The following is an 18,920-nucleotide window of genomic DNA, read 5'->3' as shown; positions in this document are numbered from 1 at the left end:
GAAGCCCCTGAAATCCCGCAGCCGACCCAAAAGGCCGGGAATCGGCCCCATTCTGCAGCAGCCTGCGCAGAGGGAGCCCCGCTCGCCTCGCCGCCTCCTGCTTTTCCAGCTGGACGCGTGGCTTAATATAGCAGCGCTTCGCCTTGTAAAGCACGGCCCGTAAAACGCGCAGGATGTGCTGTGTGGGAGCCTTCCCCAGCCGATCCCCAGCTGCTTTTTGATGTCAGCCTGGAAATCGCAGCGTCCTGGCAACGGCTGCCTCCTGGGGCTAGCGTGCAGCGGGGCCAGCCCTTCCCCAGGTGCCTGCACGAGCCCCCGCTGGAGCCTGGAGGGTTTCCATCCACCCCCGAGCAGAGGGGAAGAAGTTTTGGGGCCGGTGCTTGGGGTCAGCCTGGCCAGGACAGCCACCAGAAGCAACCGCCGGCACACCGAGGATGCAACAAGTGTCTCTTGTGGGGCACGTCCAGCCCCATCCAGCCCCAGTGCGGGGCCATTCCCAACGCTGCCCCTCCTCAGATGGCTTCCCCGGAGCAGCAGCAGGATGATAATGTGGCAAAATCCGGCCCTGTGCAGAGGGGAGGGCTTGGCTCTGCGGGGTACCGCAGGGCTGGGAATGGGGAGGCAGCCAAGGATGGCTGATCGTCCTATTCCAGCCTCAGCTGGAGGGGGAGCAGGCTGGGGGGGGAGAAAGAAAGGGGGCGAGGGGAAAGGAGGGGGGAATCTTGCTTGGGAAACCACCGGGGCTCCTCCATCAAAGGGAAGGAAACCCTGAGCAAAATGCTGCAGGCTTTCATGAACCGCTCGCTGCAAACCCCACGGCTCTGTTTATCCTGGCGCACGAGAGCCCATAAAGCACAGCCCCCAGCTGGCCCGTGGAGAGCTGCTCTGCCTGGCTGCAGCGGGGCTGGGACGGGCTGCAGGGAGGGGAACGGGGCTGCGGGGAGGGCAATGGGGCTGCAGGGAGGGGAACAGGGCTGTGGAGAGGGGAACAGGGCTGTGGAGAGGGGAATGGGGCTGTGGAGAGGGGAACGGGGGCATGGGCACCAGCAGAAGGTGCGCAGGGGCAGGTGTCCCTGCCCTCACACCTACATCCCCGCAGCAGATGAGCAGCGCTGGGGTCTCAGGGGCTGAGTCTCGGACCCCAAAGCAGGTCCCAGCCCAAGGACAAGGGGCTGGGAGCTGTCACCACGGCCGGCCGGCTGGCACCCCCGCAACGTCTCTGCCCCAAGGTGCCCCGCAGTTTCCCACGTTCCCTCCCGCCCGCCACCCGTCATATTTTGCATTTCTCCCTCTATCTTATCTCCCCGCCGGCTCACCCCTCTGCAGCTGGTCTCTTGTTTTCTCCCTGCCCTCTCCCTCGCTGCCCGGCCCCACCTGCTGCAGCTCCCCGCTGAAGGACCCCGAGGCAGGTCCCTGATAAGGGCCAGACCAAACAAGAACCTTTTGTGCCACGCTCAGCTCATCTCCAAGAGCCCCACGAAGCCGGGGCAGAGCAGGAGCGATGCAGGAGGATCCGGGGGGCTCGGCGCCTCCGGGCAGTGCCAGGCACACAGCGGGATGACACCGGGTGCTGCCTCAGTTTCCCCACCTCCCCAACAAGCCCTCCGTGCCCGCAGCATCATCCCCATCCCTCCCTCGCCCCCGTGCCGGGCCGAGCCGCGTGTCCCGCTGAGAGCTGCTGTCAGCGCCCAGCCCTGAGCACACAGGGGACAAAACTCTCCCCCCTCCCGGCCGGGTTAATATTCCCTCTAACGACAGACGGCTCCTTTTATCCCCTCGCGCGCTCCCGCCGGTGATTTAATCTCCAACGAGCCGCGATTATTTCCTGTACAGCTGCCTCCCTCGCACCGCCGGCATCCCAGCGGGCAGGGGGCCGTGAGCGAGGACAGGACAGACCCCATACAGCTCCCACCCTGCCCGGGGCTGGGGAAGGAGCTGGGTTGTTGGCCAGGGGTCTTCCTAACCCCAGCTTCACAATCCCCAGGGGTTAAATTGGCAGCTCCTTGGGACCCCCTCCCCGGGGGGAATAGCACCTTGGCTGTGCTGCTGAGCTGGTGGAGATAGTGGGGTCAGCACTGGGGGCCTGGCACCAGCACATCGGTGCAGGATGGGAGCCTTTTACCCACCGGGAAGCCAGGATCCCTCCTTCGCAGCTCAGGGCCGAGCAGCAGGAGCCCGGAGCTGGCCCAGAGCCACCCGGCAGCAGCAGCAAAGCGCGGGGCGCAGCTCCACCTGGTGGGCAGCGAGACCCCCCCCGGCCCCCCAGCGCCTCCGGCTCCCTCTGCCCACCACCCCAGGGGACAGGGGGACCCCGAGAGCTGGACCCTGCGGCTCTGCCTTCCCTGTCCCCGCTGACAAACAGGGCGGGGGGGGGTGACAGCAGCCTCACCCCGGGGCTTGCGTTGCGCCTGGGGGTGCCGGGGCAGCGCCTGCCTGCGGGTGCGCACCCCAAAACCCCTTTGCTCCGGGATGCTCCCTGCACACAGCACCCGGCAGCACCCCTCCCACGGGGACCCCCCCTTCATCCATCACGGTACGAGGCCCCCCCGGGACCCTCGGAGGGGGGCCGGGTGCCACCAGAGGGCAGCACCGGCCCGGGGCTGCGGCACCCGGCATGGCTGCGGCGGGGCGCACAGCGGCTGCTGGGGGGGTCTCGGGGGGTTTGGGGGGTTCTGGGGGGGCCCGGCTCCTCCTGGTTGTCTGCAGGGTGTGGGGGTAATTAGCCCCTCCGTTAATCACTGCCCAGCTGCAGCTGGGTGGGCTTCCTCCTGCTGCAAGGCTGCGGGGATGCTCTGACGGGTGTTTGGGCACCTGCGGCTACGTTTGGGCTTTTTGGGGTGTGTCATCCTGTCCTGTGCACAGCTGGGAGCTTCTCCTCTCGGTGGCTTTAACAGCATTTGCCCTGGGGGGGGGATAGTTTGCAAGCGTGGCCCCAGCAGCGATCCCCATCCTCGCCCCATGGCAGTGAGGGGCAGCCTGGGGGCTGCCCGGTGCCCCTCTCTCTGCCCAGGGATCCGGAGGTGTTGCCTCATCGATTCGAGGCCTGGCTCCGTCTCACGGTTTCCACCCAGAGGAGCTGCGTTTCGCCGCCTCGGAGCTGTTTCCAGCGCTGCTGTTGGGCAAATGGCAGGCCAGAAATAGCTGCTCCCCTGGGGCTGCCGTGCTCCGCTCCGTGCCGCTGCCTGAACCCGGGGCTCACCTCGGGGCAGGGACTGCACGAGCTCCACGCTAAGGGGGTACCACGGGGTGAACCCCGAGCTGCTGAAGTATTTGGGGAGCCACAGCTGCAGCCCTTCTCCCGTGGGGACCAGAAAAGGGCTGAAGGCTGGAGGGGGAAGCAGAGATGGAGAGGTGCTGGGGTACCTGGCGGCACGAGCAGGTTTCTCCTCCCTGGGGGCTGCAGGCGAGCTGCCAGCCAGGCTCTCTGGGGCTCCCCAGCCCCAAGGGGCAGCCAGCTGAGCCAGGAGCTCTGCCAGAGGTTGTCTGCGTGCTGCACGGGCTCGGGGAGGAGCGGCAGAGCTATCAGAGATGCCTGCCAGAGACGGGCTGAGGCTGCGAGCTGCGTCTCCACGGGTACCGCAGCCCAGCCGCTGCCAGGGCGACGCAGCCCTTGTCCCCGGCTGGCTTTGCCAGTGCAGACAGACCTCGGCACAGCAAGCGAGCCATTAAAGAGCAGCCCCAGCCAGCCAGCCTGCAGGCGGGCGCTCATTCATCATCCTGGAGCAGGCAGGAGGACGTGCCAGCTGCCTCCAGCCAGCACCCGACACAAGGCTCGTGCCCTCAAAATCGAGGGCAAAATCGACAGGCAGCCATCCCTTCGTTGGCACTAGCCCACAGCTGCTGTGTATGCTGGGCTAGCTGGGGTGACCCCTAGGAGGAGGGGACCTCTGTGTGCCCGTGGTGGCCCGGCAAAGCCAAACCACCACGGCTGGAGGATGCTGAGAGCAGCTTTGGGACCGGCCGTGTGCTGCCCTCTCCTCCTGCGCCGTGCCTTCCACAGCTGCCCCAAACTGCTGGGAAGGGAGCAGCCGAAGGAGAAGCCAAGCAGAGATGGGCCCGAGGACACAGCTGGTGCTGTATCATCGCCTGGCAGCCTCGGGGCTGGAGCCTGAAGAGTAAAACTGAAGAAGGGGGGGGAGAAAAGATCCTCCTCTTTCACGTGGAAGAGCAGCTGCCTCCCAAGTAAGCTGCAAAGCTGCTTCCTTACCTGCATAAGAAACGTCCCTCTGCTCTTGCAGGGCCTGGGTAATTCCGCAGCGCTTGCAGGAAGCCCTTGCCACACTGCTGGCCACCTTGGGGCCACCAGCCCGGGGAAGGACAACGTGCTCGCTGACCAGACCCCGCAGCAGGACACAAGCAGGTCCTGGAGCTCGTCTGCTGCTCCCAGCTGAAGCCTCCTCGAGCTGTGTCACCGAACGGCCCCAGGCTGGGGGGTTTTATACAGGTTTCAAGCAAATCTCCCCTCCTGGGAGCAGCAGGAGGCTCACACGCAGGGAAACTGCTCGGGGCTGGCGACCAGGAGCCCAGCTGGGGGAGGCAGGGGAGCTCTCTGCATGCTCCTCCATGGAAAAGGCTGCAGAGCCCGGCTGGTCGGAGCCAGATACAAATAGCCCTTCCTAACGAGTTCGGGGAAGCCAATTTGGGAGCGCTGGTGGAAGGCGGGGGCGGTTTCATGCGCTTCAGATGAAACGATCTGCGAGCAATTTGGCTCCAGCAGGAGCAGGCAGCAGGCAGGGAGGGCTCTGCTTCCTCACCTGCAAAACTCAGCTGCGGGTTTCTCGGGAGACCGCGTTTGTGCACGGCAAATCAGCCCATCCTCATGCGTGCGAAGAGCCACGGGCTCCTGATCCCTTCCCGAGGACTAGGGCTCCTCCATCTTCTTTGCTAGGCTTTGTACGTCCGGAAAAGCTGCCTTAATCTTCATCAGGAAGCTTGTCCTGACTTTGTTCCTTTTCATTTGTACCCTGTATTCTTGTTTTGACACCAAATGCTCTCGTATTTTTATTATTATTATTATTATTATTATTATTATTATTATTATTATTATTATTTTGATTTTGATTTTTTTTTCAGCCCACCCTGAGCAGGCCTGGTGATGCTGGCCCAGTTCCTCTTTGATTCCGGCCTCTCCCAAAGCAAATCTTCATGCCTGTGCCTCTCTGCACACGTGCGTGCTGTTGCAGAGGCTTTTTGCAAGGGAGCAGCAGCGTGAGGCCGGCTGCAGCGGGCGATACACGGGAACGGGGCTTTGCCCTTTTCCCTGCCGTGGCACAAAGGGCACAGCCTCCGCCCTGCCCCAGACGTGCCACATCAGCCCCAGGCCCCGCTGGAAGGACGAGACCCAGCTCTGAGCCTGCGCTTCCATTTCCAACACCTCCAGCATCAGCAGCGCAGGAGGAAGGGGGGGGCTCCTTTAGCTCCTCCTGGCTGATAATTCATCACCGCCTGTTAGCCCGGATCCACCCAGCCGCCGCCACATCCTGGCACTGACACGTGTTCATTTCACAGATAAAACGCTGTATCAAAGCCCATCATCGATATATTCTCCCCCGAAACCTTCCCCAGCTGCTCTCGGGCACTTTGCACACGAGCGGGGCGCTTTGTTCCTGAGGGCTGCCTGGCAGTCTGAGCTGCAGGAGCCGCGCTCCAGCTCACCCAAAATACAGCAGGACCTTCCTGCGAGGGGCACGGAGGCAGGGGGGGGCAGGATTCATCAGTGCCACGCTCAGATCCGGAGGGGGAGAAGCAGCCCTGCTTCGCCACGCACCATTTTGCAGCGCTGCGGGAGGGGAGCGCAGCGTCCCCTCCCTCCTGCCCCCCTCTCTCCAAAATCCCCGACTTTTCTTGATGCCGGTGGTGGGAAATCTCCCCCAAAAAGGGCTGAAAACGCAGGGTGGGGCGGGGGGGGGGGCACCGAGCTGCTCGTGCAGCAGGCGCTGAGCCCTGGGGAGCCAGGCAGGGTGCGAGCACAGGGTGCTGTGTGTGCGTTGGGGGGGCTCTCCCCCACCCCTGCAGCCAGCCGTGCCCCTCCCCAACCCCACCAGAACGGGACCAGGCAGGGCTCAGCGATGCCCCCAACCCCCCCGGGTACCCCCTTAACCCTCGGGGTCCCCCCTTAGCGCAAGGACCGGGAGCGCCCCGTGAAGGTCACGGCGGGGCGGCGGCCGCTCGGGGCCGGCTCCCCCCGGTCCCCCCCCTTCCCCAATTCCACCTCCTAGCGGCGGGGGGAGGCGGAACCCACCGGGAGCCGGTGCGGCACGGATTGGCTGGCGGCGGGGAGGCGGGGAGCGGCGGGGCCGCGGCTGGCTGCAGCGGCGGGCACGGAGCCCAGAAGCGGAGCATCCTCGGGTACCGCGGCTCCGGTGCCGGCCGCCTCTCCGGCATCCCCCCCCCAGCCCGAAGCCGCAGCCGCCGGCCTCCTATGGGCCCCGCTCGGCCTTAGCATGGGCACGGTGCTCTCCCTGTCCCCCGCCGCCTCCTCGGGCAAGGGGGGCGGCGGCGGAGGCGGCGGGGGGCTGCTGGGCGACAAGGCGCAGCCGGGAAGGGTGCCGGGCAAGGGCGAGAGCCGGCTGAAGAGGCCCGGGGTGCTGATCTCGGCGCTCACCTGGAAGCGGCTGGTGGCCGCCTCGGCCAAGAAGAAGAAGAGCACCAAGAAGGTGACGCCCAAGCCCGGCGGTGGAGCCCCGGGGGGGGTCCCGGGGGGCCAACCCGACCCGCTGGTGGCTCAGCGCAACCGCGAGAACTTGCGCAAGTCGCTGGGGGACGGAGCCAAGCAGGGCCCCCTGGCCGTGCCCGTGCCCACCGTGCCCTCGGCGGCGCCCCAGGAGCTGCAGCCGGGCTCCGGGGGGGCCAAGCAGCCGCCGCCCCCCCCTCCGCCACCTCCACCGCTGCCGCCGCCGCCGGCCGGGAGCCGGGCTCCGGGCTCGCCACGTCGCGTGGTGGTGCAGGCGTCCACCGGGGAGCTGCTGCGCTGCTTGGGGGACTTCGTGTGCCGCCGCTGCTACCGGCTGAAGGAGCTGAGCCCCGGCGAGCTCATCGCCTGGTTCCGCAGCGTGGACCGCTCGCTGCTGCTGCAGGGCTGGCAGGACCAGGGTTTCATCACCCCGGCCAACCTGGTGTTCGTCTACCTGCTGTGCCGCGAGGCGCTGCGCGGCGAGGAGATCGGCAGCCAGGCCGAGCTGCAGGCGGCCTTCCTCACCTGCCTCTATCTCGCCTACTCCTACATGGGCAACGAGATCTCCTACCCGCTCAAGCCCTTCCTGGTGGAGGGCGACAAGGGCCGCTTCTGGGAGCGCTGCCTGGGCATCATCCAGCGCCTGAGCGCCAAGATGCTGCGCATCAACGCGGACCCCCACTACTTCACGCAGCTCTTCCAGGACCTCAAGAGCGAGGGCGAGGCCAGAGACGGGGCCAAGCACTGGACGATCAGCCTGGACCGCTAGGGAGGTACCGGGCCCCCGGCGGGGGAGGACAAAAGGACTGCTGGATCCCCCCCCCCCCCCTTCAAGATCCTCTCCCCCCAAAAAAAAAATCCTCCCCGTGGAGATGCTGCCTGGACCCTCCCTGCTCCGGATCCGGCCGCTTTTTCCCCCCTCCTCCTCTCTCTCCATCCCCAGCTCTCCGGGACATCCACACGGCGGAGAAGACCGGGATGGAGGCTGGGGGGGGGCAACCGGGGGGGGGCGATGGGGTGGGGATGGGGGGGGCAGGCTGCCGATGTTTTCTTTGGAAAAAAAAAATATATATATATATATATAGGTGGGGAGGGGAAGGAGGGGGGGGGGGCTAGGGGGTGCTCCTGGTAACCCGTGCACCCCAAGGACCCCCCCCCGGCAGCGCCGGGCCCCCCCCGCCGGAGCTGTCCGCGGTGCTGGAGCCGCCGCGGCGGAGCCGGGCAGACAAAGGGCGGCGGGGAAAGGGGGGGGGGACGGGGGGGGGCGCGGGGCTTTGTGTCCCTGCTGCCGCCTCCATCCCTGCTGGGGGAAGGCAGCGGGGTGTGGGGGGGTCCCCCCCATCCGGTGGGTCCTTCAGCTGGGGGGAGCAGCCCGCTCGCCCCTTTGTTTGAGATGCTGAGGGGGGGGCTGCAGCATCCCTTCTCCTCGCCCCCCCCCCCCCCCACCCTGCTGCTGAGCCCCCTCCCCAAAGCCAGGGCACCTGTGGGGTGAGCGGTGTTCCCTTGTTCCCTCTTCGCCCCCCCTCCCCTCCCCACCTCGGCTTGCTGCGGGGAAAGGTGTATGTGCCAGAGGAGGGCTGGGGAGGGGGGGGCTGCTGGGGTTGGGGAGGGGGGGGGCCCTCTCCTCTTGCTTTGCTTCACTGGAGAATAAAGAGGCGGCCTGGATGGGCCTGGCGGTGGCTCCCTGGACTTGCTGGGGTGCAAGGGGGGGTGCTGGGGGGTGACCCCTGCCCGGGGGGGGGCGCGGGGAGCCCATTCTCAGAGGGAACCTTCCTCCCCGGTGCGAGCTGTGGGGTCACACACACACACACACACACACACACACACACCATCCCTGCTGTTTGCCGTGCCCGAGCCCAGCCCTGCTCCTCCCGGGTGCCCCCCTGGCTCCCCGGGCGCTCTCCGTGCCTCCTGCGTGGCAGATGGGACCGCCTGGCGGCTGCCTGCTGCGACGAATTTAACCCGGATCCCAGGGCCCACGTCACCTCCTTTCCTTCGCCTCCAGCAACCCCACCCTCGCCTCCTGCCTCTGCTCTGCTCTGCTCTGCTCCGCAGGGCCGGGCGAGCTCTGGTGCCAGCCCAGTTGCCAGCCCTGCGCTTCTGCGCACCCCGGGGAGAAAGGGTGGAGAAAGGGAAGGTTTTTTTTTTTTTATTATTATTATTTTTTTATTATTATTTTATTTTTCCTCCTCCCAGCTGCTTGCTGCCACTCCAGGTACCCATTTTTCTGGGGTCTCTTTAGCAGGATCCCCAGCACCTGCTCCCCTGGTGGGGTCGGCACCCGGTGCTCCCCAGGCGCTCGCGTCCCATCCTGTCCTCCCCCCTCAGCCAGGAAGGGCTGTGCTGGCTCTGCAGGTCACGGAGGGTAAGCTGGATTCCCTACCTTTGTGTGCATCAGCAGAGCTGCTAATTAGGCCCAATCTGGCTCATTCAGCCAAAGCTGCACGGCCAGGAAGACGGCACAGATGTCCCCGTGACGGCGCCTGACCTGGCAGGGTGCTGCGCGCACCCTGCGCTGCTCCCACCCTCCCCGTCCCTCCCCTGTGCTTTTTTTTTCCTTCATCTCCACATTTCGGTGACCTTATGGGGAGATTTCTGCACTAAAATATGCCCACCAGCCCTCCCCACCCCACTTTTGGCTATCCCCCTTCCTTCCTCTACCCTGGCAGCGGGGCTTCAGCCCCTCTTGCTCCGGAGCCGAACCAAGCGCTAACGCTCACAGAGGTTTCCCACCCTACAAATCCCCTAAGAGACCTTCTCGGGGTCCCTCCAGCCCCAAGTCCTGGCCTTTTAAAACGCTTCCAGCTGCAGAGAGGCCGCGTCCTTCCCCTCCTCCCTTGTGTTTCATTGATTAAGAGTGCCAGGCCCTCGCCGGGGGATTTAGGAAGAGCTAATTGCAGGCTGGTAATTGAAGCCAGCTTGGAGTCTCTGGAAATGTCAAGGAATGAGAGACGAGCTCGGGTGCTCCCGTGCATTTCAATACGCAGCGTGGCTGAGCAGGAGCCTTGCTGGGGGGAGAGATGTCTGCCTTTCCCTTCCCCCAGGGGACCTCGTGCCGCTGCCGGGGGGAGCGGGGAGCTCCTGCTGCCACCCAGGCCAAGGGGGGATGAGCCATAGGGCTGGTAGCACCCCAAAAAAGGGTTTTTTCTGCCCAGAGCTGAACCCGTGCCCAGGTGGGCTGCGAGGACGATGGATAAGGTGCTCCTGAGGGCAGCTGGAGAAGGAGGGTGCCTGCCCCTGCGGGAGCAGCCTGGGCATCACGGCTTCGAGCTGCTGCTCTGCTGCACCGGGGAGGGTTTGTGGGTGGAGGTGAGCCCCACGGATGCCTGCTTGGCCCCAGAGAATTTGGGGCATGTGGGGAGAGCCGGGGAGCCCTGCTGTGACACGCAGCAGAGCGGTGGCCGTGCGCTGCCCCTCTCCCTGCCCCGTGCCACCCCGAGGAGCCAGCTCCTCACACAGCTGAAGCCCTGGAGGGGCGCAGGGCTGGAGCGGGTGCCTCTCCCTCGTCAGAAGTCCTGCGTTACAGCTTAATCTGGCATTAGCGCCTTAATCCAGTCCTCCCCGCAGCCCAGCCCGTGCCCTCGGCGGAGTCCGGCCCAAGGTCTCAGCGCCACAGCGGGGCAGGAGCAGCACCGAGGAGCTCCCCAGCGGTCCCTGCCCAAAAACCTGGGTGCTGGCTGGCCTCCTTCCCTTCCTTCTGGGCAATGGGGTGAGGGGGAGAGCAGCCACAGCGAGGTGGTGCTTTGGGGAGGACAGGGGGGTCCCAGCCCCGGCACAGGAGGCGCTGGGACCGTGCCCACGAGCACCCCTCAGCTCCAGGGGCTGCCTCGGGGAGACCCCAGCACCCCAACGCCATGCCAGGGGGAGAGCAGCACCCTTTGGGAAACCCCAGGGTTGCTTCCCTGGAGGGTTTGGAGGTTTTGGAGCCCCAGCGCCTGCTCCTGCAGAGCCCCGCTAAGTCACGAAGCGTGCGCAGGGAGCCAGGCGGAGGGGAGGTGGCGTCTGGAGAGAGGATGTGAGTCAGCAGCCTGCCGGGGGGTGCTGTGTGGGGCGGGGAGGAGGGTAAAGGAGTGAGAATTTGGAAAGCTGGGGGGGGGAGGAGGGTGGGGACGCGGCCAGCCCACGGTTCCCTAGCGCAGACGGGACCTGGCGGTGCTGCGAAGGCTCTGGGCAGCATGGGGAAGGATACGTGTGATGGGGGAGCTGCTAAAATAGGAGAGGGGCTCGATACACGTCACGGGGAATGATGCACGTCGGCTAAAATAGGAGAGGGGCTCCTCAGCACCCCCGCTCCGATCCCTTGCTGTGGGGCTGGGAGGATGTGGGGGCACCGCAGGGGTCCCCATGCCTCCTGGGCAAGGTGTTGAGAGCGAGGCGAGGCTCAGCCCTGCCCTCCTGCTGGCTAAGAGAAGCCAGACAAAAAGATATATAATATATATATATAAAATATATATAAAAAACCCTCCTGCCTTTAATCACAAAGCAGCACAAAAAGCTCCCAGGCCATGTGCTCTGCTCCCAGCTCGGCGCAGGATGAGCCCTCTGGGACCCCGCTCCCCCACGCAGGGCTCCCAGCACCACCCTCCAGCAAGCTGGGGGCACATTTTGGATGAGCAGCAGAGCTGGGGGGCAGCGCTGTGCCCCCCTCCAGCTCATCCCCATCCTCTCAGCCACCTCCATGAGGCACCGATCCCTCCCCGTGCCGTGTATTTGGGCACAGGGAGGAGCGGGTAGGTCTGGTGGGCGCACCGAGCCACCCGGGCTGTGCCCCCCGCGAGCCCCCCACTGCCCAGGGCGATGCTCCCACATCACCCCCCCGGGCCAAGCACCCCGGGGCCGGTCCCTGCCGCCCACCGGAGCCGTGCCGGGCTCGGCCCCGCTCGCCCATTGGCAGGATTTTGCTGCAGTCTGCTCCGAGCCACGGTTCGGGGGAGCGATGAGAGCAGCGCTGCTGCTGGGCAGGGTCAGCCCAGGGCGCCGGGGTGGGGGCGATGCTCCTCACACCACCCCCACCCCCAAAAAAAAAAAAAGTGTGATGTGGAGGGGGCTGCGTGCGCTGGGAGCATCCCGAGTTGCCATGGTGATGCTGGCTGCATCCTCGGGCAGAGCATCGCCGGGTCCTGCGTGGGTGCCCCCACCTTCCTGCCGGCTGCCGTCACCGCCGGGTGCGTTTGGGGACAGGGCGGGGGGACCTCCCAGCTTTTGGGGACAGCGCAGAGCTGGACGAGCCCTCAGCATCAGCCCGCTGCGTCGGGGTGCGGTGTGGAGCCCCCAGATTTGATCCAGCGGGGAGCTTTTGGGGCCAGGGGCTCACCTGGGCTTCCCCAGCGCAGGCACTGGCAGAGGGACAGGAGCGGGATGGTGGCGGGGGGGGCAGCTCCTAGTGACCCACATCCCTTAATCCCCGTCCTGCCCTGCGTCACGCTGTTACCTAAGCCCTGCAGCTGGTCCCCTCGGGACCAGCCTGTGCAGGGCTCAGGGGCACCAGAAGAAGGGACCCCCGCCCCCCCTGCATCTTCCTTCCCCCCCGTGCCACGCGTGGGCTCCGTGCCGGCAGCACCAGTCCCCGGTGCCCTCCTCGGAGGAGACTCTGCCATCAGCTCCCCCTCCCTTAAGCTGATTAGGGCCGCGAGGATGATGCTGAGCAGATGCCAGCAGGGCTACGAGTGTGACCGGACACCGGAGGGACGCAGAGGGGTCAGCACGGAGCCACCACCCATGGGGCTGCCCTGATCTGGGGGGGCTGGCCACCTCCCCAAGGGGCTGGGGGCTTCCCCCAGGACCCAGCTGCAGGCTGGGCTGTCCCCTTGAGCACTTTGGGGCTTGGTGGCCCTGCCTGGGGCTGGGGGACACCTTGTGGCTGCCAAGGAGGGGTGTGCCGGGCTGCGCCCCCCTCTCCAGCCCCCTGGGCGCACGAGCAGACACGGTGACAGCACCTCTCGGTTTTATTGAAGCCAGATCCCTCCCTGCCTGGCAGAGCCCGGCTCTTCTCCAGCCACTGGCTCAAAGTCCTGCTCTGGAAGGGGGGCAGCTCCTCGGGCACGGGGTGGGGGGAGAGCCCCAAGCCCACCCCTCGGTGCCCTGCGCTCCCAGCCCTGCTCGGGTCCCTTCTCCTGCTCCATCTCCACCCAGCCTCGTGCCTTGGAGATGGGTTGGGGGGGGCCAAGGGGCTGCAGGGAGGGCCCCTCACCCCCGGGCAAGGTGAGGAGAGGGAGGAGGGTGGGCATGGGCTGGGGGCAGAGCTAAGCACCAGCGGGGGCTGTGGGTTGGGGGGTGGTTGGGGAAGGACCCACGCTTTTCCCTCCCGTTCACACCCCTCTTTTAGGCATCCCTGTGCGTTCCCACAACCGTGGCTCCCCCCTCACCCTAAAATCCAGACGCCTTCTGCCCTCCAACCACCCACAGCAGGGAGAAGAAACCCTACTGCCCCGCGGCCACCCCGCGCCCCTCTCCGAACCTCAACCGCACCGCCAGCAGAGCCGCAGCATCCCACCCCCCTGCACCCCTCTAATAACCCCGCCGAGCTCCCCGAGCCCCACAGCGCCCGGGGACGGCACCGGGATGGGGACGGGGACCTCCTGGAGCGGCCGAGCCCCTAATGGTAGTGGTTGTTCATGTTGTTGAGGTGGGAGGCCGCCACGGCGCTGAAGGGGGCGGAGGGCTGCAGGCTGTGCCCGGGGTAGAGGGACGGGCTGGAGCCGGGCCAGTAGGAAAAACCAGCCGGCGTCACCCCGGAGGTCATGAGGTTGAGTTTGGAGATGCCCGAGAAGGGCAGCGGGGCCAGGTTGCCCTGGAATTTGTAGAGGGCGTGCTCGGGGGCGGCGGGCTGGCAGACCTGGGCCAGCCCGTGGAAGTCGAACTTGTAGGCGTAGCGCTTGCCGTGCACCTTGGTCATGATGTTCTTGTCGTAGTAGTAGCGCAGCGCCCGGCTCAGCTTGTCGTAATTCATGTTGGGCTTGCTCTTCCGCTCGCCCCAGCGCCGCGCCACCTCATCGGGGTCGATCAGCTTGAACTCCCCGTTGGTGCCTTCCCAGGCGATGCAGTTGAGGTTGGCCCGGTCCGACAGCAGCTCCAGCAGGAATTGCCACAGCTGGATCTGCCCGCTGCCTGCCCCGGAGAGGTCAAAGCTCCCCGTCAGGGCACGGGGACGGGATGTGCCCCTTCGCCCCCTGCCACGTCGCCCCCCTTCCCACCCCCAGGTGCGTTTTTCCTGCGCTCGGGGCGCGGGTGTTGGCATCCTGGCATCTCCTTCGCAGCATCCCCGCGGCATCCTGCGCCCCGAGGCAGGAGGAGAGGACCCCACGGGGGCTCTGGAGGCCGAAAGAAGCCGCAGCGGGGCCTGATCCCGTGTCCCCACAGATGGGCTGGTGCCACGGGACACCTCCAAGGGCACGGGTCCCCCTGGGGGAGCTGACACCAGGGAGCAATGCTGCCCCGAGCCAAGCCCTGGCTGCCCAGCGGGTGCAGGGGAAGGTGAGAGCAGGTGAGACGGGACCCTCCGTGGGGCTGAATCGGGCACCAATGTCCCCTGTTTCCAGAGGGGAACTGTCCCCTCTGGGGTCACCGCACCCCCAGCCCCGCTCAGCCACCCCGCTGCAGGACCCCCCGAGGCCGTGCCTTCACCAGGAACCACCCCACGCCTTCGCCCCCTGCACCTCTCGGTGTTTCTCCCCTCTCCGGTGCGCCCACCCTGTGCTGGGGGTGCGGCTGGGTGGGGTGGGCTGGGGTGGGGTGGCGAGGTTCAGTCCTGCCTCTGCGGCTCCCCGGGGGATCCTGCAGCGATCCTAAAAGGCTCTGCTCTCATGGCATGGCCGGGCAGAGTCCGCAATGCGGAGGTAAAGGGCTCCCCCCAGCCCCAGCCTCGCCCTGCTCCCACCCCGAACCCAGGGCCCCCCTTTTGCAGCTCAGAGCAAGCCCCGAGCCCTATCCCCTCTCCAGGCAGGTGAACGGGTGCTGGCCCCACATAACCCCACGCCCCCCCAGGAGGCTCCAGGCTGCTCCTCGTGTCCCTGGATGGCTTTTCCCAGGGGAAGGCTCCAGCTCCTGGGGGATCCATCACTTCCCAGCCGCCCCATGCCCCAGCAGCCCCCTCCCCAGTTGCACCCCCGTTCTCCTGCTCCCCGAACCAGCTCTCCCAAGCCCGGAGGAGCCCCCTCAGCTCCAGGGCTGGCCGGCAGCTCCCTCTCCATCAGATATTCCCGGAGCACCGGGGGGGGGGACCCGGGGTCACCGTGCTCTGCCCCATGGGGCTTTGGCAGCACCGCTGGTGCACCAGGACGGCTGTCAGGGGGCTCGGCCCCTTCCCCGTCTGGTTTTGGGTGGCAATCATCCCGGCCTGAGCTTTGGAAGCCCCGATGGATGGGGCACACGGAGAGGAAGGTGGCTTGGCCACGGGGCGCGGGGGGCTCCGTGTGCCCAGGGGGTCCCTGCTGCTGTGGGGAAGGGGCAGGGGGGCTCTTACCTTTCTGCACGCCTGGGTTGAGGGACCCCCACGCCTGGCTCTTGCCGTCTTTGAACAAAGTTTCCCCGACTGGATCTGCGGGACAAAAAGGGGAGCGGGTGCTGGGGAGGGGTGGGGAGGGGAACCGAGACCCCCCGGCGCCCACCCCCGGGCGGCCGCTCCCCCTCGCCTGCCCCGCCGCGGCGGCGAAGCCAGGAAACGCGTCCAGGAAAAAGGAAATCCGATTTCCGACAGAGCCGGGGAAGCTTTTAAATAGGAATAGAAAATCCCACGGGCTGGGGTAGGGCGGTGGGAGGGAGAGAGGGAGAGAGCTGCGGGGAGGAGGTGGCTGGACGGGGGAGACGGAGGGACGAGCGCGGAGGGAAGGGAGCGCACGGGTGGGGAAAGGGAAAGAAAAGTAGGGTGGAAAGGAGGCGAGGCGGGTGGCGGGGGGCGAGGAGGGAGGACGTGTGGACGGAGGGATGGAGGGAAGGGCGGGCGGAGGTGGAAGGGTGGAAGGATGGATGAGCAGGCAACGGGTAGGGCGGCGGGAGCACGGCGCGATGGAAGGGCCGTCGGGTAGATGGAGGGGACGGAAAGCGGGACGGAGGGATGGGTGGGTGGGCGGGTGGGTGCTGGGGCTGGGGAAGGGCCGCGGGGCCACGGCGGGGCAGGGCGGGCGAGGGCCGGGGTGCGCTGCGGTGCGGGGGGGGGGGTCCGCCCGTACCTGGCAGGTACATGTTGAGCAGCAGTGGCACCGCTCCGGCGCCGCGTCTCATGGCAGCTGTGGGGGCGGCCCGCGGGCTGCATGTTTTAATATTCCTGCCCCTATTATTATTATTATTATTCCACTTTATCAGGGAGCAGCTGATGGCGAATAAATGGCAGCGGGACGGGCAGGGGACGGGCAGGGGCCGGGGGGGGGGGGAGGCGGGAGGTGTAGGGGAGGGGGGGGGGGGAGTTTCCAAGCAACTCGCAGGGGCTCGGGGCCCCGGCTCCAGCAATTTCCTCCGCTGTAATTAAAGCGGGCGCTGTCCTTCCCCCCCCCCCTACCCCAGCCCGCTATCGGGCCCGCATCAGACTTTAATCACGGCCGCGGGTTTCTATGGAGAGCGGCTCGGGCCGCTTCCTGCCTCTTCCGCCTCCTTAACTCTTGGCAAACACGGCGCTGCCATCCCGGCTGCGAGCGGGGCTCCCGCACTGCCTGGAGACCGCCGTGGCCCGGCCTCCCCTCCCCGGCCTCCCCACGGCCTCCCCACGGCCCCCCCGTGCCCATGTCACCCCCCAGCGTCACCCCCGTGCCCCCCGGCCTTGGCGCATCCTTGGGGTCCCCGGTCCCGTCCCGACCTCTGGCCCCTCTTGGTTAGGGTCTGCGGCTCCGCGCACCGTCCCGAACCCGCAGGGTCCTGTTGCCATCGGGCTTTGTGGGCTCCGGGAGATGCCAGCGCTCTCTGGCCAGCTTGGTGCAGGGACAGAGGTGTTTCGGGTGCCTTGCGAGGACAGGAGGGTGACTCGGGGAGAAACTCGCAGCAGGGAAAGGGGCTGGGGCAAGCTGGCTCCCAACAGACACCCGTGGCCACCGGGGCCACCTCCGAGCGCCACCTCCGTCCCCACGGCCAGGACTGAGCCAGTGGTCAGCCCACGAAGCCTCCCGCGGTGTTTCGCTGATGTCTGTTAAAGCTCTGGCTCCAGGCTCGGCAGGATTTCTCCAAAATGTTCCTCGTGAGGCATGAACCCGATGGGAAGGGGGACGCGCTCATGCCAGACCCATGGTTATTACTTGGGAACCGGGCTGAAACTGGGCTTCCCGTGGGTGCCCAGCCAGCCCCCTCCCTCCACCCCAGTTCCCATCCCCATCGGGGACAGAGAGCAGACGCTGGTGGGGAGAGATGAGCGCAGCCCCCTGTACGCCTCCCCAAATTTCCCCCAGCCTTTTTAGGGTGATCTCCAGCCCCCCGATCCCCTCCCAACACACCGTGCAGCCTCTCCGCAGCCCCCCAGACTTGCTTTCGCTGCCTGAGTCACTGCAACAAACCGCAGGCAACGGAAAACAAGCCCGGGACACGGCGGGGTGGGGTGGGGACGGGGGGCACGGCCACCACAACTCCCCTCCGGCAGCCTCGGGAGCTGGCCCCGGTGGCGAGGATCCCGCTCCAGGGAACCTGCGTGGCAGAGGGAACGTGCTGGGCAGTGTTAGGGCCGGGGGAGGTGGAAATAGGGGGGGGCTGGGGGCATGAGATGGGGACCCCTGGGTGTGGGGGGCTGCGGGACACCTGGGGTGTGATGGGGCTGGGGGCTGGGGGCGGCCTGGGGGCTTAGGGGCAAGGAGGATGGGGACCCAAGGGATGGGGAAAGAAAATCAAGGAGGGGGGGATTTGGGGACCGTACCCACAGCGGCACCCGGGCAGTTTACCCCCTGATTCCCCCCCCCCCAGCTCTCTCACCCCCTGAGGACAAGGCAGAGCAGCCCCCACATTTCCTTGGGCCCCCCTCCCGGATCTTCCCCCGTGTCAGCCCTGCGGGTCGGAGCCCGGGACAGCTTCACCTGCGGTGCCGGCGGCGTGGAGCAGAGCGCCGAGCTGACGTGGCCTTGGGCTGGCCGCAGCCCGGCCGGTGTGCAGGAATGTGTTTGTGCAGGGGGGAGAGGCCGGGCTGCGTGGGGCCGTGGCGGGGTGGGGACAGGGGAGGGCTGGGAAAGGCTTGGTGGCGGCCACGCAGCCCCACAGCGTGGCCCTGGGGGGACGTGTGGGGCGCTGGCACCTTGGCACGGGTCGCACGGGGGGTGCACGCTGGTGTGCAAGCTCACGCGTGCAACACGCATGGTTATGCACGTGCACGCATGCAGGGGGGTGTGGGTACAGGGTGTGCACATCGATATCGGGGTGACTGAGACCCCAAACCCATCCCAGCCCCTCCCCAGCCCCACGTTCCCCTGGGCGCAACCCCAAGGCCACCCATGTGGGTACCCCGGCACCCGGTGATTCTGCCGTGCCCTGGGTGTGGGGGGCACCTCGGGGTGCCGAGGGGAGCTGTGCGCCCCCGGGACAGCTTGTGGGGTGAGATGGGAGAGGATGAGGAGGCTGGGAAAGGGTGCAGGAGGAGGAGGCAGGGTGGGGCTCCCGGTGTGCCCAGGCGGAGCCGGAGCCGGATGCTGGCACGGATGTGGTGGCGTGGCCGGGCTGGGGGGGGGGACACGGGGGACCCGGCCCCCAGGGTGCTGGCAGCAGCGAGCTGAGCCCCCTCGCCTGCCCCCACGTCCCCCCAGCCCTGGGTTTTGCCACCTCGAATGGGACATTGCCCTGCGCCCCCTCCTGCTGGCCCCCAGCACCCCTCAGGACACCCCCTCTGTGAGCCAGCACCCCCAGCGCTGCCCCAACTGGGGACCCCTCTCCCACCCTGGGGACCTGGTGCCCAAAGGCTTTGTGGCCGTCACCTTCCCCAGCACACACCCTGGGAGCACCACGACCCCCCCAAATCCCCCCCCCCCAGTAAGGCCAACATGCCCCCATCTCCCCAGCTGGACCATCCGAGGGGTAGGAGCCGTTTTGTAGCCCCTCCGCCCCCCAGTTTATGGGGACCAGGGGACCCAGGTGGGGTGCGGAGAGCCCAGGGTGGGGGCACCCTGCCCCACGGGGGGGGTCCCACAGCCCCCGAGGAGCAGAGCAAAGGCAGGAACACCCCTTTTTGTGTGTTTTTTGTTGTGTTTTTGTTGTTTTTTTTTTTGACAAATGCCTTTATTCGCTACCAGGTACGGGTCTCTGGCACGGCAGCCGGGGGGGGGCTGCGGGGCGCGCGCCCTGCCCCTGC

At 66.9% G+C, this 18,920-nt stretch overlaps 2 protein-coding genes across 2 annotated transcripts; one reads left to right on the top strand and one right to left on the bottom strand.

The window, feature by feature from the left end:
• Positions 1 to 6,443: 6,443 nt before the first annotated feature.
• On the top strand, positions 6,444 to 7,442 carry CDK5R2 (cyclin dependent kinase 5 regulatory subunit 2; the record flags this gene model as incomplete). Its single annotated transcript, XM_084288814.1, has 1 exon — positions 6,444 to 7,442. The coding sequence occupies one exon, from the start codon at positions 6,444 to 6,446 to the stop codon at positions 7,440 to 7,442; it is 999 nt and encodes a 332-aa protein (XP_084144940.1).
• A 5,826-nt stretch (positions 7,443 to 13,268) lies between these two features.
• FEV (FEV transcription factor, ETS family member) lies at positions 13,269 to 15,892 on the bottom strand (the record flags this gene model as incomplete). The annotated part of the gene is made up of 3 exons (XM_084289573.1): positions 13,269 to 13,780; positions 15,135 to 15,209; positions 15,841 to 15,892. 3 exons carry the CDS (start codon positions 15,890 to 15,892, stop codon positions 13,269 to 13,271), a joined length of 639 nt encoding a protein of 212 aa, XP_084145699.1.
• Positions 15,893 to 18,920: the final 3,028 nt, after the last annotated feature.

The sequence above is a fragment of the Netta rufina genome, assembly GCF_964035555.1.
Source record: "Netta rufina genome assembly, chromosome: 6".
NCBI lineage: Eukaryota > Metazoa > Chordata > Aves > Anseriformes > Anatidae > Netta > Netta rufina.
Note: the sequence above shows the minus strand (reverse complement) of the source record. Positions and strands in the feature narration are given on the sequence as shown.